This window comes from Callorhinchus milii, unplaced genomic scaffold (genome assembly GCF_018977255.1).
Source record: "Callorhinchus milii isolate IMCB2004 unplaced genomic scaffold, IMCB_Cmil_1.0 Scaffold1, whole genome shotgun sequence".
NCBI classification, from domain to species: Eukaryota; Metazoa; Chordata; class Chondrichthyes; order Chimaeriformes; family Callorhinchidae; genus Callorhinchus; species Callorhinchus milii.
In genome coordinates, this window is record NW_024704742.1 from 118,098,660 (window position 1) to 118,123,509 (window position 24,850).

General features: G+C 38.4%; 1 protein-coding gene across 1 annotated transcript in view; it reads right to left on the bottom strand.

The window, feature by feature from the left end:
* Positions 1 to 24,850, bottom strand: part of ap3b1a (adaptor related protein complex 3 subunit beta 1a) — a 136,923-nt gene that overhangs the window by 46,574 nt on the left and 65,499 nt on the right. The window contains 6 exon segments of the mRNA XM_042334776.1: positions 8,863 to 8,972; positions 9,342 to 9,417; positions 14,172 to 14,325; positions 16,416 to 16,566; positions 18,094 to 18,187; positions 20,029 to 20,156. Of these exon segments, the coding sequence (XP_042190710.1) occupies positions 8,863 to 8,972; positions 9,342 to 9,417; positions 14,172 to 14,325; positions 16,416 to 16,566; positions 18,094 to 18,187; positions 20,029 to 20,156 (713 nt within the window).

The following is a 24,850-nucleotide window of genomic DNA, read 5'->3' on the forward strand; positions in this document are numbered from 1 at the left end:
CACATTTGTAAAGAGAAGGAAACTTTTCCCAGTGTCCTGGCAAATAATTCCCCAGGTAAAAAAAAAGTCATGCGATTCACTGATGTTTGTGTATTTGTAGGCGAGCCCAGGAGCCAATTTATGAACAACAGTCACAACAACTTGCAGAAAAAAATGTGAAGCACTTTGAGACATTTCAATGTGATAAAACACTACATCACACTCAAGGATTATTATGATTATTTCACCTGTGGGCCCAGTTCAGATCCTGCCCAGATGGCAGCCTCTCCGATGCCATTAAAACCAGATTCCCATTACTTGAATTACTTATTGAATTAAATGATTTGAGCTTGATTAAACAACATTGATTGCTGATAGTATCCATATATACGTCGCCTGCAAACTATACACTCAATTCACTTTCCAGTATATTCTGTGAAGCTCTTTGAGACATCTCAAATGCAAAGATTATTATTATCATAATACACACACAGTAATTATTTATCTTCTTAATCCTCAGTAGACTGATCTACCGATGTAACTGCTAAATCTCAGTGGTTCACTTCACAGTGACAATTTAACTGACAACATTCAGGTAGAGCATTTTGTTTGGAGAAAGAAGCAAATTTGAACAATCTATTTCAATGGAAGGACCACTAGATTTTTCAGTACAATAACTTCAAGCTTAGTACTTTAACTAAGTACCATGTCCATAAAGTTTGGCCCATTTCAGTTCCTCATGGGCAAAAGTTCAGAGTACAAATTTGATAATACCTTAGTAATTATGCAGTTTTACTCAGTCTATAAAACAGCTGGTGTGGAAAATGGAAATTTCACACAGTGGTCGGGGGAGGGAAGCTTTTCATTCGGAGTTGATTAGAGGTAATTAAAAGCAAGTGAGGGATAAATAGATATGAAAAGATTACTTTGATCTGAGATTTTAAATGAACATTATATCAGAATAAAAGGTTACATACTGGTTCAAATATACGCATAAAATGGTTGTGCACTTCGGTGCTTTATCAAAGTAACTGAAACATATTTTAAAAGTCTTTGCTGCTATTAACATAACAGAGAGAAAAAAATGTATAGAGAGATAGTGCGCGTGAGTGAGAAAGAGATACACACAAGCACGCTCTGTATATACGTGTGTATGTGTGGAATACACAGCACCATTTCCTCAGGGCATTTATTACCTGTTAAAAACCAATCTTTTGGTGAGTGGCAGTTCAGGGTTTTCGAGAGCAGGCTGCAATATTTCTTCGGGTCTGCTGAGTCATAATTAAAGCTGAACCAAGCGGAATTGGAGAGGGAAGGTCAGCAAGGTGCCGTATGAGAGATGAGGCTGGGCTGATGGGCACCAAATGAACAAATTATGATGGGCCCCACTCAATGTGATGAGGTCAAATGCTTGTTTCTACCCACTGACAGTTCAATTTCCCCAAAATGTCTCTTGATTCACTATGACCTAATTATGAATGAAAAGTTATCAACTGCCCACTCCAAAAAGGGCTTAAATACTATTTTCTTTGAGCTTCTAATGTCAAAATGTTATTAGAAACTGCATGTTGGCCAGGAGGTTTTCAAACACATTAAGTAGGTTAATATAAAACACTAGTAATAACCATGTCATAATTTTCTAAAAATAGTGAGCTGTATTCTTGAATTTTAGACATTCATTAAAAGAACAACATCACAAATTCTAGCAAATCATTTTAATTCTCAAAAATAAATGTTTTTTAAAAACTAAACACTCATTTTCATATAAGCAAGGTACTCTTTAGGAAAAACAGTTTGCATCATTTACTTGTGCAGCAGATTCTGCAGTGGAGTGAATTAGAGATTAAACCTCAATTTTTCTTACTAATAATTCTGCAATGAGACACATTATTTTAAGTGAAGTTTCATCACCCCCCCCCCACCGCCCCACAAATCCTTGTTGGATTAATCTATATAATTTAAAGGAAGTTGATCCAAACCAGCTTCGCTGTATTTAACAGACATCAGATGCCATCAGCAAGAGACATAAGAATCCCAAAATAAAACTGACGAGATAGGGGCACATTCCAACAAATATAAACTATTATCTATCTAAACATCTAACTGCATTGTCCAGTTGTTGTAGGCAATGCTTACCAGATCGGTGCTTGCTCTCTCTGCCCATTTTGTGTGGGCTCATTATTTAACTTTACTGCTTAACAAATAACAAGTTCAATTATTTTCTGCATAAGGTAGAGCACATTATAATAAATCACACACTAAGTTGAATCAATCATCCAGAACCATGTGACAAAACCATCTGAGAGATCTACAACCTCTGTATCCCTCTTTGCACAGATGCGGACCTAAGCATTTCTAACTTTTCTATTTAAAGTTGCAATGAGAATTTAAATTTACAATCAGAAAAGCTTCATTAGAGAGACCAGCAAAATGGCATCATTTGACAACCAAAACAGAAGATAAAACAATATTCAGGATCATCTCCAAAAACCTGGAGAATATTGTAGTCTTCTACAGGGATCATAAGGAAGCAGGAATGGCTTTTACTTCAACAGCTTGAGTGTTATCAAGACTGTTCCCTTTATACTGTTCCCATAATATTTACACTTCCAAACAACTTCCCTCAATAATTTTACAAATGTTTCTCATTCATTGAAAAATCTCCCAGTTTGTAAGAACCTTGTTTTTACCATGACGTAGGGTACATACAGGTCATTCAGAATTGTAGCATTTTGGTAGCAACAGTCACAACTTCTTTTCTCGAAAACCACTCCAGATTGATTGATTTTTAAGACAAAGCAGTATTTTTTTCAATTAGATAGATCTCATTGATCATGGGACTGTATGTATTCAATGGCCTCAGCATTTTCATTACCATCAGGCAGCCAAAAGAGGAAGAGTCTGCTCAGTATAAGGCTCATTTCAATTTCAACAGCCGTAATTAAAGGTTAATTCGCTGTCTTAGCATTAACCAGAAAATAACCATTGATAGGCAAGCAGCTGCCTTTTATATATTAAGATTAAAACAATAATACTAGATCAGGAATTATAACATTCAACCTCCAGAAAGGTTCTGAAACCTATTAAGGGGATTCCCCAGCCACTAAATACAAGGGAAACTTAAAAGTTTCTAAAACAATGCAATTAATGCCAAACTTAAATCATTATATAAAGGGAGTCTAATCCACGGTATTGTATGGCTGTTTGTGGGATACTGCTGTGGGAAAATTGACTGTTCAATTTGCTTACAAAACACATTCACTATACTTCACAGTAAATCCTGTGAAGCGCTCTGAAACATGCTCCAAACGTGAAAGCTGCAAAATCTAATGAAACAATGATTACTGGTTATTATTACCTGCTTAAATGCATTAAGTTAGAACCTACATCCTTAAATTATACAATGTTTTTTCATAGCTTGTTAAAACTGTGAGACAAGAGGTCAGATTGAAACAATACCTGTAGACATTATCCACTGTAAAGAGGAAAGGGATCTGATCCAAAATCATAGCATCAAAAATTGGCCATTTGGTCCATTGAGATGGTCACCAAGGTTTTAGGACATGGTAGCTCTAACTTTCTATTCCCTTGTAAGACACTCTCCTGATCAGGACCAATAAGAGGTTTCACCCCAACCTATAAAGTCCATCTTTCTGTCAATATGTAAACTGGGAAAGGGAAACTCAATGACCATTACAGATGTATAAAACCAATTCAGTAAATCGTAGAGATCGCAAAAGATTTAGATTCAAATAACTAAGCTCAGCATCAATTTAAAATAAGTTGGTATTCAGCAAAAGTGAATCAAAGACAAAAATACAACTTTAAAAACAGATCATGAGCAGAAAAACAAAAGACACCCTAAAAACAATCATTTTTTCCCTCATCATTCGTAGTCACATATCCTTCACTATGAAGCTTGGCCATATGAAGAAAATGACCCAATTCACACCATTCAGAAATTACTTGGAGAGCACTTCTCGTAATATATAAAATTTGCTGACGATACAAAGCTCTCTGGCCAGGTGAATAATATGAGGAGGATGAACAGCATTAGAGAAAATCTGGAACAATAAACCAGATGGTACAAGGAGCGACAGATGGATCTTAATGTACATTATGGCAATGCACATTGGAAGAAGAAACTGTAAACAAGTGTGTACGATGAAGGAGTGTCTATTAGCAAAGATGGAGAAGGAAAAGGATTTGGGTGTGATTATTGATCATTCACTGAAGGGGTCCAGTCAATGTGAACCTGCTGTCAACAAAGCTAATTGAATACTAGCTTACGTCTCAAGGACATTTGACTATAACCCAAAAGAAGTTATTTTAACCTTGTACGCATCACTAGTGAGGCCATATTTGGAAGACTGTGTATCATTTTAGGTAGCCTGCCTTTCAAAGGATATTGAAGTGATGGAAAAGATTCAGGAAGAGCAACATGGGACTTTGATGCAAAATTATATTTAGAACTTTTACATTTTCAGGAGAGGCTTATAAACCTGAACTTAAATCTGCATCCCCCAAATCAAGTATATATCTAGACACAGTGCACATTACAATATACATTTAGACACTGTCAAGTCCAAGACCAAAATACAAAGATACAGCTGCAAGTCCAAAAGTCTCAAAGGTGAAAAACAAATCCCTTTTGGTGGTGGTGAGTACATTTAAAAGAGAAAATCAAAGAGAGAGCAAATAAGAATTAGTATCCGAGTACACTAGAGGAATTAATGGTGTCTGAAATGGTAATTTAAGAACAGCAAGGTATTCAATATCCAAGCCAAACTTCTAAGAAGATCCTTTTTCTCATAATTAAATGCTGCTGTAGTGATTTTCTTTCTTCTCACAGTATGCTTATCAATTCTTGCTATTATTATCAGTACATGCAATTTGCTTCACAAAAGAGTGAGAATACTAGCTGAAGACAAAGTGGCTGATTTTAATTTATTTGTGGCATTCAACACAAAACATGAAAATAAGTTATTGTGGGACTCAGTTAAAATACTCTAGAATTAAGTCACCAAATATCACCCATTTCTAACGCAACAAACCCTCTGAATTACCCTTCCTTAACAAACTAAGCTTTTCCCCACCCACACAATCAAGGGCTGACTGATTCTCAAAGTATAGAAATATAAAGAGATTTATTATATCTGCAAATACAGTGCAGTCTCAGTATAAAGCAGGTGGCTGGGATCCACAGCCAGTTCCCACACTTAAAAAAAAAAGGCTGACATCAGGGTCATCAGGTTTCTGCCAACATCAATTCCCATTTACTGTGGATGTGCAAAGTAGGATTTGATGTCATTGATGACCGGATGATTTGGAAGTAGGACATTTTGGTATCGCAGGAAGCTAAAATGCTAAATGTTCTTAAGGTCATTCAGAATTCCACTGACTTAATACCTTCTACATTGCACGTGTGCAGTAAGTGATGTCAGTGACAATCCAATGACCTGCAAGTCGGCCATTTTAACTCGAAAACTGGCTGGTGTGAGCGGGCTATCTGTGCACATACATAGTGAACGGCTTCCACATTGGAACCAAATTCCTGCTACAAAAAAGCTTGTTAATACAGGGTTTTATTGTGCCATGGAAACAGACTGCAACAGTGTGCCCTCCCTTGGGACAGAAGCACTTAATTCCAATCAAAATCATATAAATGCAAATTTATTGTTTCAATTTATTTCCATTAAAACAATTCTGAATCTAAATATAAAATTTCTTGGCAATTAGCAACCCAAAAAGGGTCAGTTGTAAATAAGGAAAGAATGCTCAGATGAGGAAGACCCTTTAGCCCATTTGACTCCATCTTTTCAAATACCCATCCTAGTGTCTTCCTATTTCTGCAGCAAGCAGTTTCTTAAGTAAGTCTAGTATCCTGGACTCAATCACTCTTCTTGGTAATCCATTCAAGCAGTTAATTACTCTCTATGTAAAGAAATACTTCCCGGTGTCAGTCCATACCATTTGCTTTAGGACACCGAATCTGTGCCCCCTTGATCAGCTTCAGCTGTCTTTTGGTATCTGAAAGTATTGTCCCAGTTTTATTTCTCCATCTTGTTAAGCATCTTGGATATCTATGCAAAATCTTTTCTGAGTCGTTTTTTTTTAAAAAAGGCTGGAGCACTGGTTTATTTAGTCATTCCTCATATTGCCCTTATAACATTGAGTAGCAGCCTCATTGCTCTCTTGTGCAGCATTTCTAGGTCTGAGTGGCTCTATTCTGACACTGAGAGTGTATTTAGTACTCCAGATATACTCTGACAAAGACTACGTGGACTAAAATGCACAATCTGCAAACCCAAGCCAATTATGTACACGAAGCATTGGAGTCCTTTTGGTCCATTGGTCCTTCTACAGAACCCCTGAGGAATCTCACTCAATATCTTCACCGATTCTAAACAACAAAACAACATTGCATTTGTAGAGCGCCTTTCACGTCGGGAGGACGTCCCAAGGCGCTGGACAGTTGGGTCGGGACCCGAGCAGGGGGGAAATGGTCAGGGTGAGGGGAGGGAAGGGAGGGCGCGAGGAGGGAGTAGAGAGTCGAGAGGGGAGCTGAAGGCACGGTTGAAGAGAAAGGTCTTGAGACCGGCCTTGAAGGAGGAAAGGGAGGAAGCAAGGCGAAGGCACTGGGCAATGGAGTTCCAGAGCCTAGGGGCTGAGAGGCTGAACCAATGCTCCTTAGGATTAATGCTCCCTCTGCCACCTTCTCTTCAGTCAAGTCTAAGTCCACTTCTTCATTTGGATATCTGAGGTTTTAGTTATAAATATATATTATGTAGATATATACACATACATATACACACATAAATAATAATCCTTGCATTTGATATAGCGCCTTACCGCGTCTTTGAGACGTCTCAAAGCATTTCACAGAATACACCGTAAAGTGAATTGACGGTATATTTTGTGGGCGAAATATATAAATATATATGTATATGAAGCTGTTTTGTTGAATGCAAATTGTTTTTTTTTGTGGTTTGTAAAAGAGTATGTGTGGTACTACATGAAAGGTTTTGAAAGTCCAAGTAGAAGATGCACTACGTCACATGGCGCCTCACTGTGAATTTGGTAAAATTCTGAGGTTACCCATATAATATGTATCACAGTACATTCTATGTTGGTTGTCATTTATTAGGTTATTTTAATAATGCTCTCTTCTTTTGCTTCTGTTTATTGACTCCATTAGTTTTCCAATTACTGGGGGCAAGCTAATGGGTCTGTAGTAGTAGGGGTGGGTTTGTCATCCTTCTTGAATGCGGAAACCACATTAGCCAGTTTCCAGCTTGGGTAATTATTCCACCAAAGCTGAAATGAAACTATCAACTGCAACAAATTACTATAAACTATTTTTTGAATAATAGCACATGAATCCACAGTACCGAGTCTTGAACATTAAAACCAGCCAAATGTGTCAACCAGCTGCTACTTCTTCAAAAACACGGTAATATTTTTCCGTAGTTAAAATAAACAACTTTCCGACAGTAAGCGGCGCAGCAATTTCAATTCATGATTATATTTTTGAAATGGTCCATTGCGAAGCTGCAAAAGCTACTGTATCGCAGTTAGAAGACAGTCCAAAATTAGAGTTGTAATACAAAAGATTAAACAGATGTAATTTTTATCTGAAGGATTTAACTACCTTAAATCTTTAACTACCTTAAATCGAAAATAATCATTTTGGATGAACCCAATTCCAAGATCAGCAAAAATACTATTTGCCTTTGTTAGTACTCTTTAATATATTTCAACTCTTGAAATCGACAAGGCCCTGTCGCTCATCTGATCTCATCCCTCCCTAATGTTCATCATCAAATTGCTTTTTAAATGACAGTTGACATTACTGTAAATCTGTGATATTTTGGTATGCAAGGTTCTTTATAACAAAAACTTTTAATTTGACTCTAAACAGAGTAAAAAAATCCAAGTTATATCAAAGGACTTGAAAGATCACTTGCAAATCCAGTAACTCATTCCACTAATTTGCAAATTTATATGCACAGTATATTTGCTGAAGACAGGTTTTGGAATGTAACCATGACTATCGAATAAACAAGGCAGATGTAGAAACAAGTTAAATATATATCCCAAGAACAATGCTTGGAATTACCAAACCCATTGAACCCACATTAACAGATTACCGACATCTTGCTAAACTACTATATTACTTTGCACTTTTGGTGAACTGTTGAAGCAAACAAAGTATATTGCAATGCCATTACCACAATTCCAATGATTCTAACCATCTCATCTTTTAAACCATGTTTGTCAAATTCTACCTTTACTTTTTACCTAAATATTCAGAAATAAACTCAAGCAAACAATTCGGATAAATGCTGTAATAAATGAAAAAAATAAAAAAAACTCAGTTATTCTGCACCAAAAGCAATCAGTTGTCCAATATATTCCAACAGCCCAAATTCAACTGAAATGGTTCAGAGAAGCAAAACAATTTACTGCTTTCTCAGGACACAGTCAAGGCAATCTATACAACTGTACAACAGATTTAATCAAGTTATTTCTGTGGAATGATGTGCACATTAAAGTACTTAGCATTCCAGTATATTTGGCCTTCTAGGTTGGAGTGGCTATTAGATTTTATAGTTTTAACTGCACAATATATACAGTGCATCTACAACAAATTGTTGGAAGACTCTTGAGAGTATTTCTCCACCAAACTTCTTTTTCAAACAAAGTTTATTGTGTGTATATTAAGGAATGACACATTATGGCTTTGTGCATTTCTTAGACTGCAATTTGTAAACTTGCTTATGGAACAAAAAATGCAATGTTGAAAACATATTGAAGAGTAGCACACAGTTTAAAAGCTTTTTCACCACTTAAAAAGGATTAACATTCCATTGAAAAACCTACATCAATGATAGGAGATGTACTGGAAAGCGATAATCCTTCCAACTCAGCTGCTAAACTTGGAGATATCACCACTGGTTTAGGAAGGGCTACTGGTGCTGATACGTCGCTAACTGCAAAAAAATAAGAAATATTAATTAGAAAAGCAGAAGATCAAACATTCCTTGCCTGTGATTAAGAAAAGTGCTAAAGACAGATGATACTGTTACAAAGCTTCCCACAGTAGTCTTCTCTCTTGCTATAATTTTGTTGCATTGCTGTGGGCCAGAATCAAATTATACATTTCAACTAAACTATTCACATATAGGAACTGAAAATTGCATTGTTACTAGACAAAATAACTACCGATACATCAATTGCAACTGATTATTGTTGAATAGTCCATTTCCACAGAAACTAATTACATTTTGTAAGGCCTTCTACTGCTTATTAAGTCCCCAGTTCCAACACATTACCTTTTGTGTTTTAGCACCAATACTTACAGTCAAGCAAATCCAACAGTGAAACTTCCTGTTTAGTGGAAGCCTTGACCTGTAACACAGTTTTCTTCTCTTCCTTCTGTTAAACAAATAAAAGTCTATATAAGCAGTCACTATCACTCTACAAGTGGTTTTAATTTAGAAAGGTATTACAAACAACAACACAAAATGCTCTAATTTTCACATCAGATTGAGCAGCGGTAAGAGATACTAAAAGCCAAAATACAACATCATGAAAAAACAGATTCAAAATTAAAGTGTATTATTAAAGAGTTAATGTTTTTTTTCTTTAATTTCAAGTTTAGTTATTGATGAAACTCAAACAACAATTCTATTCCTGGCCTATCTGTCCTCCAAAAAAAGGTTGGTTTTCATACCAACTTATTAGGCAAGGCAACAAGGGAATCAATGAAAACTGAACAGGTAGCAAGTTAAATTCGGTGCTTCGAATCAATGTTATTTTAAAAAAAGACTTGCTATAGTTGCAATATTACACCGCATTGGAGACGGCAGAAATTCTCCAAAGTAATTCTGCTGGCCAACTTCCAAGACAGAAGGCAGCTGGAAGAACAGTTGCTAGAGGGCATAGTTTCCCACTATATGCAAACATCACCAAGTTCAACTAAAACAACAGAAAAAAACCCACTGATGATCTGAGAACTGATCATCACAATTTCTTTTGACAACAGCAGTAACCAGATCACGAAACTGATACCTATTTGGAAAACTTCAAATCTCAAAGTAATAATAATAATACTTTCCATTTGATATAGAGCCTTATCAGGTCGTTGGTACGCATCAAAGCGCTTCACAGGACATACTGTAAACTGAATTGACTGTATATTTTGTGGACGAAACGCAGCAGCCAATTGCGCACAGCAGTGTCCCACAAACAGTCATGGATTAAGTGACCAATTTATTATTATTATTTGAAGGAATTATTATCCCTGGAGAAGCAATCCGCCAATTGACTAACACCCGGGTTCCTAATTACTGCTAGGTAAACAGAGGCACGAAGAGTAAGGAAACTTTGGCCCCTATGGGACTCCACGATCTAAAACTTCACAGGACAGTCAATGTTATTACCAATTTCATTCATCATCTTGCTGACTGTGATTCACTAAATTAAATCAAGCTTCTGTTCCAGTGCTCTGTTTCACTTGTCGTGGTGCATTAGGTAGTCAATGATAACTTGAAATATCTTGAAAATGCAGCACTCCTTTCTGTTTTTGTCCCTGGTTAGACCACTTCAGCTCGGAATTCAAATTCCTCCCATTCTCAACACAAAGAAACTAGTGGAAGCTACGTTCAACTGCTAAAATGCTACCCATTAACAAATTAGCTTTTAACCACCAAATTGTGGTCATAATAAAACCACATAGATTTGTGTTTTTAAATGCATGCATTTAAATCAAACCATTTTCATGAGTTTATGCAATAAAAAAAAATAGAAAGAACCCATGACATTCTAGTCGCTCTCCAAGCTTCTTCTGTGACAGACAGAATAAGTAACCGTCACAGAAAGGACCTAATAACAAAAACAAATAATGAAGTTAAAACCATATCCGATCAAATATTCCCGAATCAAGAGATTGATCCCAGTAATAGAGATGGAATCTAGATAAATGCATTTGTGGCACAAAGTAGGAGATTGAGGATTTCTCCAGGCCAATGCATAATTCATGGCCTCTGACTGCAAACTGTGTCAAATGAAAATTTCACACCACAGCATGAGCAATGGGGCTGCTGAGAAGGCAGATGAAATCGCATTCTACTGTGCAAATTTTATTTCTTACTCTACCCATATTTATACAAAATCATCATTGACAAACCAAATGCATTGACAGATCTCCCACTGATATCATTTTGTTCATACTTAAAAACAGATCGAGTAGAAAGATATAGACAATTTGTTTCTTTATATTTAAAATATGGATCAGAGGTTTTTTTAAACAGCTCAGTGCCTGCATTAGATTTGTCCGAGAACTGAGCTCTCTCTGCTGTTTGTTTTTCTCTTTAAGATCATGCAATACTGCACACTATCATGGCTTTACTGAAATGGTTTGTCAAATTATGCATTTCAATGCTACTGTCCATCAATTTTCTTTTTGCTCATTTGACACAGAGGACACACTAAATTCAGAACAGTGCAGAGACATGCTTTGAATTTTTGAAAACCTAGCAGAATTTTGTTATTTTGATAACTGATAGCATATTAGCATCCACAACTCTTCTGCAATTTTTTGCCAGCAGGTAAACACTTGTATTATTGAATTTCCCCATTAATATGTTAATATAAATGAGTTTTAAAATTTCCTGTCTATTCTTTTCATCTATTTGCATCCCATATTAACCCTTTCATTGCCTAGATCTGCGCAGTTATAGGTATTCTACCGAGGTTTATGACTGAATGTTGTCTTTCAATAAGGTTTTTAAATAAATTTGAATTCATTTCGCTCACAAAAACAAACATTTGTGTGCTATTAAAAGAACACAAATGAAGACAGAATATTTTCTAGCCTTCAGCCACATCTCAGTCACTTGAGCGAAAATTGCCTATAAAAGTCAATCCAATTTACAGTAACAATAATACTTATATTTGATATAGCGCCCTATCATGCCGACGAGACGTCTCAAAATGCTTCACGGGATACACTGTAAAGTGCAGTGACTGTATATTTTGCGAGTGAAATGTGGCAGCCAATTACGCACAGCAGTGTCCCACAAATAGTCGTGGACTGAGTGCCCAAATTATTATTATTTTATGTATTTATTTGGAAGGGATTATTACCCCCAGAAAAGTGATCCACCAATCGACTAACAACCAGGTTCCTACTTACTCCTAGGTAAACAGAGGCGTGTGGAGTAAGGAAACTTGCCTAAGCCAGGGTATTAAACCCAGGTCCTCTCGCTTGCGAGGCAAGCACGTTAAACACTACACTACAGGACTTCAGTAACTCCTGTGAAGCGCTTTTAAGACGTCTCGATGACGTGATAAGGCGCTATTATCAAATTCAAAAAGTATTATTATTCGCAACATATGCCACAATGTTGCAAAACAATGTCATTAACTTTTAGTTGATTTAAAACATTACAATTATTCTACTTTATGTTTGTCAGAAATTTAGACAGGAATAGTATTAACACATGTTTCATTTGCCTGAATTTATGACATTTAATATTGGTAGTACAAAGCAAAAAACATGCCTAATATCCTACCGCTCACACTTGTTTTAGTCAGCTGGGTGTGACACCTCCAGAAACTTATCACTGTGCTTGAGAATCCAAACCTGATATGCATATCACTTACACATGGACATTTCCATATGTTTGGGATGGAATATCTCCAGAGGGACACTCTTGCTTACCTAATTCCGGAAAGTATTAGATCCAGGTTGGAGAGATCCAAGGTACGGGAACCTAGAATGTGTGTTGGGGTACTGCTGAAATTTAACCAGTTATTGAGAGCCATTCTGCCCTGCACCCTGGAACTTCATCCTGGAAACCTTCTGCTTAAATCGTCTGCCTCACACCCTGCCTATCTCTAAACCTTTGTTGTTGAGCCCACTTTTGGTCACCGCCCCCACCCCCCACCCCCACAACACCTTCCTCAGCATTCTCCACCCACTGAGGCATCCTCATGATGTGAAAGAAAGCTACATAAATGCAAAATTGGCATTGTTTTTTGTGGGTTCCACTCCACCACTCATTCTATTGAAGTTTCATTTTGGCATATCCTATAATTGGAAAGTTTACGTAACGTACCAATGACTAAATTGTTGAGATTACAACTAGCAAGACAAACTCTTAAAGTATACCTTATAAACTCCTTCAAACCCGTGAATTTATGTCCACCCACAATTTTGTGTTTTATATTAAAATTTCCATGAAACACCTTACTGTAATAACAATAATGTTTGCATTTGATATAGTCTGATCACGTCTTCAAGACATCTCAAAGGGCTTCACAGGATATACAGGATAAAGTGAATTGACTGTTTTGTGGGCGAAACATGGCAGCCAATTGCCCCCTATTCTGTGACTCCTTGCCTTAGTCACTTACTGCCACATGAAAACTTGTCAAAAGCTTTCTGAAAATCCAAGATCTATAATACCAAAGCCATACCCTTGTCCACTTTATCAGTAATATCTTCAAAAGAAGGTTGGTTAAACATGACCTTCCTTTCTGAATCCAAGCTGACTGTCCTTCAACAAGTTAGGATTGTTCAAGCGTTTGCCCCATTCGATTTACCAGAATTGTGTCAAAGATTTTCCCAACATGCATGGTCACAGAATATGTACAATATTTCAGAATAAAGCAAAAGACAGTTTGGAAATAAAAAAAAGGTAGTTGTTGGAAGTCAAGATATTAATCTCGGGGTTCATGAAATTCAGCTTTAGAATCTGCTAGAGTAGACATTGGCTTGGCTGATTGGGAAAAACATCAAGCATAAACCCAGTTGCATAGGAAGTCTCTTAGTACCAGAAATCCAAATAAATTATTTTAGTTCTTCAGATACAGACGCCAGCTCCATAACCCCAAATCGCAATGAGCAAGCTTTAAAAATTAGAGAATTTGTAGAAGAACTTTTTTTTAAAAAAATGAAGCACAAGGGCCATGATTCAATCCGAAACCCTCAAAATACCTTCCTTGCCACAGCAATTTTATTTTGTCCACAATGGAGGTGAAAAATGATGTTAAAATATGCCAAATAATCATTTTCACAATATATAAAGAAAAAAAAATCACTATTGATATCTAGCAGCATTTGTTTTCACCTGCTCATCTTGCCTACTTTAGTAATAAAAGGAATGCATTACGTAGATTCCTACCTGTCGTTTTACTACGTTTTCTGGCTCAGAGTCACTCTCAGATGCAGATTCTGAACTTTCTTCTGAACTTTCCTCTGATTCAGAAGAAGTTGCAGCTTTTGTCTTTTTGGATTTAGTTTCAGGTTGTATCCCATTTTGTGAGTCATTGTTTTCACTGGAGAAAGGGGGAGATGGGATATTAATTTTTATTTTTTCCATATTTATCACTTGCCACCAGAGGTCACTGCTTGGATAACTGATCTCCAGCTTCTTCCATAACTCGAAATGCAGAGCCCTCCTTCCGTACAGCCACAATGAGGAAGCTAAACAAGATTGATGATGAGATGTGACAAATGTAACCCTCAAGGAACAGTTATTCAATTATAAATAAAAAAATTGATATGTAGTATTCAAAAAAAACAGCTTTCATTCATATTTCATCTTTCATGTTGGAAAACATCTCAAAAGAGAGCCAAAGCAAGGTAGAAGCTTTTGTTTTTGGGTGAGGGGGGGGGGAGAAGAGGAAGAAAAGAGAAGCAGTAAAAGGAAGGTGACTGAGGTGCAGTCAAAAAGGTAGGTTAGAAGAGTTCTGAAAGCAGAGAGAGAGAGAGAGATGCAAGGCAGAGGGATTTAGACAGCGGCTGAAAGCTCACTTCCAAATGGTGGTGTGGAGGGGGCAGCGGGCATGAAGCAGGACCGAGTTAGCAGAGTGAGTAGCAGCATAGGAGATTACAAAGGTAGGGTGTGGCAAAGACATATGCAGGCATTTTAAAGTTAGAACAAGGTTCCTGAAATCAATATGCTAGGAAATAGGTACCTGTTGATTATGTAGGCGAAATATGTGTGGAGTCTGGTGCAAGAAATGTATGGATTTTGGAGTTCTAGTGAGCAGGGGCAGAATGGTTATCAATAGAACTGGGGAGCAGTGTCTATTTATCAGTATCAAACGATCCACTTTAAAAGCTTTCCTGGACTCACCTATAAAACAAGCGTTTCTGGACAATGGCAGAAATATATGTCTGTGTGTGTGTTTAAATTCTGGAGTAATTTGTGTAGCCAATTGCTACCTTTTCTTGGTTCTTTTGATAGCTAACGGATGTTTACCCTGCTACAGAGAATTTCGAATGCTAATCTAATGAACCAAATTTACTGGTAACTGGCTTTTCAACTTTTGCAGCAATGAAAGCCAGTATTAATTTAAGCTACAGATTTCATTTGTTCCGAACAGGAAAAACAATATAAATCACTTTTAAAATCATTAAATCCTGACTTAAATTAATAAAGTTATAATTAGGGCATTATGGTGTATTTGTTATGAAGTGGCAGGGCAAACTGCCTTAATTACTGTCTATAATAAAAGGATCAGAGTGCGTGCTACACCCCAATCAGTGCTGTCAGCTACCAGAGAGTCAATCTGCACACTCATCAGCAGCACAAGCAGCAGCCTATGCATGAAAGGGCAGCGATCTCACCAAGCACTGACAGGAAAGAGTGCAACCTGTCAAATAAGATTCACAGTTCTTAAATAAGTAATATGTACTTTTTTTTTTTAAAATCAGGTGAAACGATAACATGATAAACCCTATCAGTAAAAATCAGGAAAGCAAACCTGCGCTAACTAAATTAGCATTAAATCAACAACATCAATTTCAGTTTAATAGCAGACCAATAGTTAAGGTGCTGCCTCCCAAGTCCCAGTTTCAGGCAGCAACCAGTGGTGTCATGTTTACTGCAGAGCCTCTAATGTGGGGTTCTCTCAGCCCCAGTTCACACCATACAACACAAAAAACACAGGAGGTGAAAATTCCATTCACGTTAACAGTTTAATGCAGGTTTTGTAAAGAATGTGTCTATTTGACAAATGAGGACCTGGATTAAGCAGCTGGTGCTGAATAAATTGGTACATGGTATTGGAGTTGAACCACTAGAAAAATCGAGGTGGTTGGCCATCACAGCCTCCCATCCATGCTGAAGGCAAATATCTGTCAGAAAACTGATGAGGAAACCCTGCGGCTTGGGACAACACCTCCTGGAAGGAATTACCTGCAAATCATGGACACATGGGGGCAGGGATTCAGCTCCTGCAATTTGGGTATTCCTCTAAACAAAGCTCTTAAACTAATATTAAGATTACCTTCAATGTATCCACATTACTGTTTCAATTTTATGACACTTGGAATAATTTTCAAAAAGTCTACTTCACTGAATTAGCAAACCTGTCAATCCATGGTTCTCACATTAAGTGCTGTTGGAGGTGTATTTTACCTTTCTTGAGTCTTTGTTTTTCTCTTCTCTGTTTTCTCCTTTTCAGACTCAGAATCACTGTCACCATCACTGGATTCTTCACTTGAACTGCTTTCACTGCTGTCCTCATTCTTGCTGTCGCTCCCTTCATTCTCACTACTGTATTCGCTGGCTGATATAGAAAGTTGAGGGGAGTTAAGAATATTTTGTTTCTCAATGATCACAATCATCAGTTTTCCACTGGAACTTAAACCATTTTAACCATTCTTCATGTACAACTTGTTGTGATACATCAAATATATCTTTTAAAAACACATTGTATTGCATACACTGTCACTGTATCTCTGTATCACACACTGTCACTGTATCTCAGTATCACACACTGACTATTTCTCTCACACATTCACTGTATCTGTCTATCACACACTGTCACTGTATCTCCATTGTGGAGTCCTGTAGCTCAGTGGTTAGAGCACTCGCTTTGCAAGTGAGAGACCTGAGTTCAATTCCAGGCAGAGGGCGAAACCTTGGGCAAGTTTCCTTACTCCACACAGAGCCTAATAATAATCCCTCCAAAACCAAACAATAATAAATGGTCATTTTCAATCTACGACTGTTTGTGGGACATTGCTGTGCGCAATTGGCTGCCGCGTTCGCCCACAAATATACAGTCAATTCACTTTACAGTATATTCTGTGAAGCGCTTTGGGACGTCCTCCCGACGTGAAAAGCGCTATATCAAATGCAAGGATTATTATTATTATTATTATATCACATTAAATATGTATGCTATTCCCCATTGAATTTCATACACAGCAAAACATTTATGCGCCAAGTATGAAAGCTGAAGGATCAGTAAAAGTAAAATTAATAAAAGGAGGCAATACATTAATCTTACAATGGAATTAGTTAATACATTTATGGAATTTCATTTTTAAATACACGTTCCAGAAACATGCATTTAAACATTATCTGTAACTGAAATTACAACTAATCTCCAAATTAATAATATTGAGAATGTTAATAATTAACAATAATGCTGATATAACTAGTTTTGACCCATTATAGTGGCCTTTTCTAGACCTAAAAATTCAATTCTGGCAGGAGGAAACCTAGATTAGAGATTATAATCAATTCATGACACCGCCAGTTGCTATTAGGCAAAGTCAACACAGTATTGTTCAGACGAGGCAGTTCCCAGGTTCAAGTGCACCATAACCCATAAATAATTATTATTTAGGTTCACGCATGCAAGAATTGTCAGTTGAGCACTGTTACTCAGGCATGAACCAGCACGCAGGAGAGATGGGGTGGGCAAAAAAAAGTAGTGAAGGAGTTTGAATGCTGCTTTTTAGGCCTGGAACATGATGGATATATTTTAAACAAAGTGTTTGTGTGGCGCTTTAAGTTTTATTTTTATGGATCGACTGTTTTAGCACAGAGATTGTTTTTTTGTCCTACCCTTCAAATGCTGATCAACAGACATGGTAAGGGAGTTGCCATGGAAATGGATGAGCACTTACTGACTGAGAGACCGAGCACACAGCAGTTTTGATTCTCTAACGGCTGGGGGCTGGCGTGAAAGTAGTTCTAATGGGATTACCTCGTGTGGGGAGAATAAATTCCCCACGTGTGTGAGATAACGTGTTACATGCTGTTTCAAGCTAACTGTATGTCACAACAGTTCATCAAAACTCACTACTGCTGGATTCCTGCTCCTCAGAATCAGAATAAAACTGATCCTCTGCTTTTTCTTTCTTCACTTTACCCACAGATGAGATCAGTTCTTTCACCTGTGGACACACACAGAAAATCAGTGATTTTGCCACAATATTAGCGGCTGAAAAGAAATGGATCTGAAAATGCACAAACTTTTTTATATAACTTCTGTATTTATGTCACATTTTGGAAGCGTTCCCACTGGTAAGGTTACAAATATGCCTTCCTAAAAATAAACCATTTAAAAAAGAAAGTACAAGTATGCAACAGTTTCAGTTACACTGACTGTTATAGATCAGAACTATAGGCCAACAAGTCTGTATACTCCACATGAGCCTCCACCCCCCCTCCGATCCCTTTTTCCATACCCCACTACTTCCTATGGTTATCTTTTTATTACAAAGTACCAACTTCCCACCATTTCAATGCCTTTGCTGTAGTTTCAACGAATTTTACCAGGCAGAAAAAGATCATGAACAGTTCAATCACTCCAATCACCACCAATATACAGATCAAGAGTGGTTTTAGAGCTGTGTTCTCTTTTAAGATGACAAAGAGCAACACCCAGAAATTCTTATTTAAAATAGGAAACAATATTAAATGCAATCTACATAATGTAGAGAACTATGCCACTGGTTTCAAGGCAGCAAAGAATGAGTTTTTAAAATAGAAAAACTTGATTTAGTCAATTGGCTTTGGAAGGTAAATAAATAAAACACTGAAAATCTGGTTGACCAAACACATTTAAAACAATACCTATTACTTTAAAGGGTAGCATGTCGTCAATCTACAAGTTAGTCATCATCAGTGTGCGGATGCATCAAGGCAATGGTACTGAAGCATGGGCTGAACAAAAGTATAGTTACCCTTTAGAATCTATTAAATCGTGTATGTGCACAATAGTTTGAGAGGGTTAAATAGCATTTTAAAAGGAGCATTTTTCTTGGCTGCTTTTATAAAGGGCAATTTTATGTGGTTGTCTGGGTCTAATATCTCTGAGGCTCAAAACTCACACGGACTATCCAAGCTTTTTTTAATATAGTGTTGAGTGTGTTCTCAATTGTTCTCTGATTGTTACAGATGCCATTTTTGGATGAAACATTAAACTGGGGTTCCATCTGCCTATTTAAGATCCTATGGCACCATTTTTAAAAGCAGTGAGTTCTCCAGGTTTCTTGGGCCCAAATATTCTGCTCTCATCTAAATTCACCACAATCAGAATGTACAAACTCATTGTTATTTGTGTGATTTTGCAGGCATAGATTTTCTGTCATACTTTCCTGCATAGCAAGTTACTTCAAAGTAACTCATTGTGTGAAGTGCTCAGAATGTTTTAACATGCTAAATCACTATATTAAATACAAGCACTGTATTACTTTGGTTTGCCGATTGAAATCTGAGCGGATGGGGATAATGTTTACAAATGCAAAGCTAAAAACAGAAATTCTTTCACATGCGGAAACCATCTCAATATCATCTATAAAGAATAATATTGAATCAAAAAATCATTATAATGAAACAATTTGAAATGTTGAAGATTTAGGGGTTATTAAATCCAATAGTTACGCAAATATTAACTAATGAATGTGACAATCGGGGAAATAAAAATATGAAATATTTGATTATGAATGTATAAAAAATGTATTTACAAATTGAAATTATTTAAAAATGCTAATTCTATATTAAGTAATGCAAATTATCCCTCCCCAAGTTCACAATAACAGTAACATATTGCACCACAGTAATATTCTGAACCAATTTCTCATTTCCACCAGATTTTTTCAACACTCATTCTCATTGTAAAATGAGCACAATTTTCTGCCCCAATTCTTTTCCCTCCCAAAATTTGCAAAATATTGAGCTGAAATGTCACTCAGCGTGCACCAGCAAATAACACAAGAGTAAAATCCCATACTGGCTGAACTTCCACATTTCGGACCGATGGATCAGGAATTGTCTGTGGCCAGTCTGGAAGTTCCAGGTATCCGTTTGCTCTTGTGTTAAGTGTGTGTGATAGCGTGCTAAGCTGGAAACGATCCCTATCTGTTGAATAAAGAAAAAACAACAATAAATTACATTGGCTTTATGTCACACGGTGCAATCTTAATCAGGGCCTGTAGTAATTGGCAGTGTATTATCTCAAATGTCATGGTATAAATAAAAACTAAGATGATTCTTCACAGGTCAGAAAACTGAATTCAGCACATAGATTACAATAATCTTACCCATAATGGTCAATAAAAAAACTAATCATTCAGTGTGTTTAGAGGTGTTGCTTTGAAATGCAGCTTCTCTAAAACTTTGCTGTGAATATTAAGAATGACAGCACAGTTAAACAATCCGCATACATGTCGTGCTACAAAACTCATTCTGAATTTTAATACTTTGTTTTTCTGTCAACCTGAACGAATTGTTTTCGCCTACAGTGAAAAATTAAACAATGCACCACAACAGAAATAGAACCACAATAGAAACAGAACTTTTTAATGCTACTGCAATAGCAAGTGGTAATGAAACAAACTAGATATTCTGTTTTTAAATAAAGTGGTAATCTCAAACCAAAGAATTTATGAAAAATTTCATAAGCAAAACAAATCTACTCAAAGTATTATTCAGAGGTAAAGATCAGCCAATTCAGAGATGTGTGTTGTATATCTTGCCTCCCCCTCTTCATAGCCACAAACTCACAGAATGTGATGACGATGTTTCACTCACAAAACGCACAGTCACTACACTTTACAATATATTCTGTGAAGCGCTTTGACACATCTCAAAGATGTGATAATGTGCCATATCAAATGCAAGGATTATTATTATTACAATGACAAAAATTAAACAGGAAAAATATTTTCAAATCTGTTTTTCAAAGTCCTTAAAACAAGTCGGCCATCATTTCAAATCTATTCATAAAATTAAGTTTGTCCTACAAACTAAATTATTTTAAAAATTCAAAATCTATTTTGGATGAGGACTTACATTGACAAATCAAAACAAAATATGTAGAAGCAAACATTTATATTACCAACCTTGAAAATACAACAGCAAAGTTCCAAAACCCACAAAATAATACAAGTTTAGTCCCCAAAGGTAATAACTGAATTAAAGATAGTAGTCAATAGTAAGGCAACTACATCAATACTGAACACTGAATATACTGTATATTCAATTGAAACAGTAAATCTCAGGTGTTTCTTCACATGATCAGGTATTTTTTCTGAGAAATCCTTAGATCAGGGGTTTTGCTCCCAAAAGCTCCCAACAACGAGGAAGTGGATGCTCTCCAGTGACAGCAGCCAGTGGATCCTTCCATTGAGCAAACCTCCTGGCTGCCATCAGTGTCAATGGAGTGTACGTAAAGATCAATCCCAAACACTTCTTTTTTAATCCCATCTATGGCTCAGGGTTCTTTTTTCTTTATTGAGTGCCAAACAAGCTACAGCCAGAGGCAATAACAAACATCTCCAGTTCTCACTGAAAGGTGAAAAAGGCCTGAAGTATTTGGTCTGGGAGTCAAGGTGTAAGACCAGCATCATTCCACCCTCATCAATTTTAAACATCTTTTGACAAAACTTGTTTTAACAGACCATGAAACTGATGCTGGCCAACAGTTATGATCAACAGAGATTCCTGGCACCACTGGGCTATCTCCTCTTCATCAAGATGCAAATTGTTCTGGGCTTTCTGAATCAAATCTACAGTTAAGATTGTCTCTGAAAATAAAGAAGGTAGAGCCCCCTGATGGTTTAATGAGTAAACGCACTGCAAGAATTGATAAAGAGTCATACAGATGTGATGGGTCCCAGGTTTAATCTCTACTTTGAGCAAGTCAATCTCAGCGCAAACTGTGGTAGAAGCCTTTAGATGCCACCCTCAACATCCCTGAGATAGGCAACTTGCTCTTTTCGTCATTGCTTAATGACTCTCATCGGAAAAGCTACATGTAGCGATTGGATTGAGGACACTATTGTGACACTGTCGATGTCGTAGCCTTTCTCCCTCACAAAAAAAACATGCGTACATGCATTGTTCTGGAGGGTTGCAAGTACTCAGAAAAGTTCCCTCAAAAAAACATTTAGCACCTTCAGTTGAGAAAGCAAACTAAGAGCACTTGCAATACTTGCTACATTTCTCCATCAGTCTTTCTATAGCTCCATATAATTATTTTTATGGCTTATTCAAAATCTGAAAGAGTTTTGCAGCACTAGGAAATGAATTAAAATCTGAAAATTTAAAATGATATCACAATCCCTCATTATCTGCATATAACGTGTCCTGTATTCAGTTTGCAACGAATAAGCCAGTTTCAGAATTGTGATTATACTTTACATGCCTACGTTTTAAACATTCAATTCTGGCTACTGGAGATTTAGTAATCTTCAGTTTAAAAACTAATAAGGTAGTCACTCAACATTATTTTCCATTAAGATGCCAGGTTAAAATATTTCCGTACAACTGACCTTTCTGGTCGCATTATCAATAATACAAGTACTTCATTACAAATGTTATTGTACCCCTTTGGCCTGTCAAGAGGCTGTATTGGGCTCGGCTGTGAAATCCCCCACGGTTAAATATCCAGCTGACACTCACTGACTCGGCTCACACATAAAGTATGGCCACTTGGATAAGATAGCATTTGGCAACCAGCTACCATGAACTGTATCCCAACTCAAGCCACGTACTTCAGATGCCCAGATGATGAGGGAATATATGGGAGTGAATTTCAGGCTGTAAATCAGTCCTACGTTATTTCTTTCTTCCCCTTTTTGTATTGTAATCCAGCCAGATGATTGCAAAGTGCTCAAGCTTTGCATTTTCAGTTTACATCTGAAATTTAGATTGTTACAGAACTGGATTGGTTTTAAAATTGCTCTCCCCATTTGGACCTTCCACAGCTGCTGGTCCTCACCCTCCTCACTCCTGAAGTACAGTTCCACCTAAGCTGGTTGCCCTCATGCACACAGCCCAAGTAGCTATTGATTGTGTGTGAGTCCTGACAGTGAGTGTGAGCAGACTACTTGACTGTAGACGGAGTCACAGCCAAATCTGACTTCTCATCTGGCTGTCACCAGTATAGGATGCTGCAGAGGAACCATAAGCAGGAAATCTGGCTAGTTTTCTCCTCTTTAACCCTGGATAGGCTGTGCCACGTAAGACGCCCCAAAGTCTCAGATACAACCAGCTTGGACCAGGATTTGAGCCACTTACCTCCCAGTCTAGAGGTAAGTCAGGGCCGGTGATAGCTCGAGGCAGGGTTGTGGTGCTGGGGATCGGGACCGGTGTTAGCCAGAGACAGGGGCTGGCTGGTAGCTGTAGATTGGGCCGGGGTCTCGTGGACCCTAAGGTGGGGCAAGTGTCTGGAGGCCGAGGGTCTCGGGGATCGAGCGGTGGCCATTACCTGGTTAGGGGGAGCCGCCATTTTGGACTTTCAGGTTTTCCCGCCATTCTGTGTGACGTCACTTCCGCTCGCCAGGTTTGAATCCCTGGTAGCAGGTACAATACAGTATAGCTTACACCAGTGTCTCCCTCCCTCCTTCCCTCCCATCCTCTGACCATCTCCCTCCCCTGTGCTTCCCCTGCAGGCTGCTCATTGCTAACCACAATGAGTGCCCTCCCCCCTCTGCGTCACCTCTAGTCCCCACAGCCTCCTGCAGGCTGACAATGTCCCACTAATTCGCCGCCTCTCGTCCCAGCGTGTGCATCTTGGCTGCCACCCCCAACCCGAGCTGGCCCTCCCTCAAAATGCCCCCCTCCCTGCAACTCTCCCGCTCTGTCCTGCTCTCTCTCCGCCATTCCCGCCTCCTGACCCCCCCCCCACTGCCTCCCTCTGCTCCAGCCTGGGAATCCTCCACCGGGCTCATCGTGACACTCAGCGTTGGCTGTCAGCAGCAGCCATACCAACTGCCCCATTCCCCACTACCGCCACAAGCCACCCCGGTCCCAGACCCCGGGGGCTAACCTCTCCTCCCTCATCTGCATCCCCACCCTCTCTGCCAACCAATCCACTACCCCTTCCCATTCCACACATCCCTCTGCCAACTGTCCACTCCGCATGGGCCTTCAAAACGTTCGCTCCATCTGCAATAAGGCCCTGGTCATCAATGAACTCATCCTCGATGAAAACGCTGACATAATGGCCCTCACTGAAAGCTGGATCACCCCAGGCGACACCTTCCCCCTCACTGAGGCCACACCATCCGCCCATACCTACCACCATGCCCCATGCCCCAACCGCTGTGACGGTGGTGCGACCCTCATCTCCAGGGCATCACTTGCCCTATCCCCCTACTCAGCTGGCTCATTCCCCTCCTTTGAACGCCCTCTGCCATCCCTCCCATCTCTCACTAAAAATTCTCCTAATTTACCTCCCCCCAAAACCCTCCCCAACTTAATCTCTGACATCTCCACCCTTCTAGCTTTCCTCTGCCTCTGCTCCAACCACCTCATCATCCTAGGCGACTTCAACCTCCACTTCACCCCCTCTTGTACCACCTCCTCAGACTTCTTCTCTGTACCTCTCCCTTCACATCCACTCTGCTACCCACACCCACAGTCTCCGGCTCGACTTGGTGATCACCCAGGGCCTCAGTGTCTCGGATGTCAACATCACTGACAAGGCCATCTGTGACCACCATTTCATCCAAACCTACCTCCATCTTCTACCGCCCATGGAAAAACATCTCCCCACAATCCCTCTCTGCTGCCCTGGAGCCCTCTGAACTCCTCCCTCTCTGGCCCAC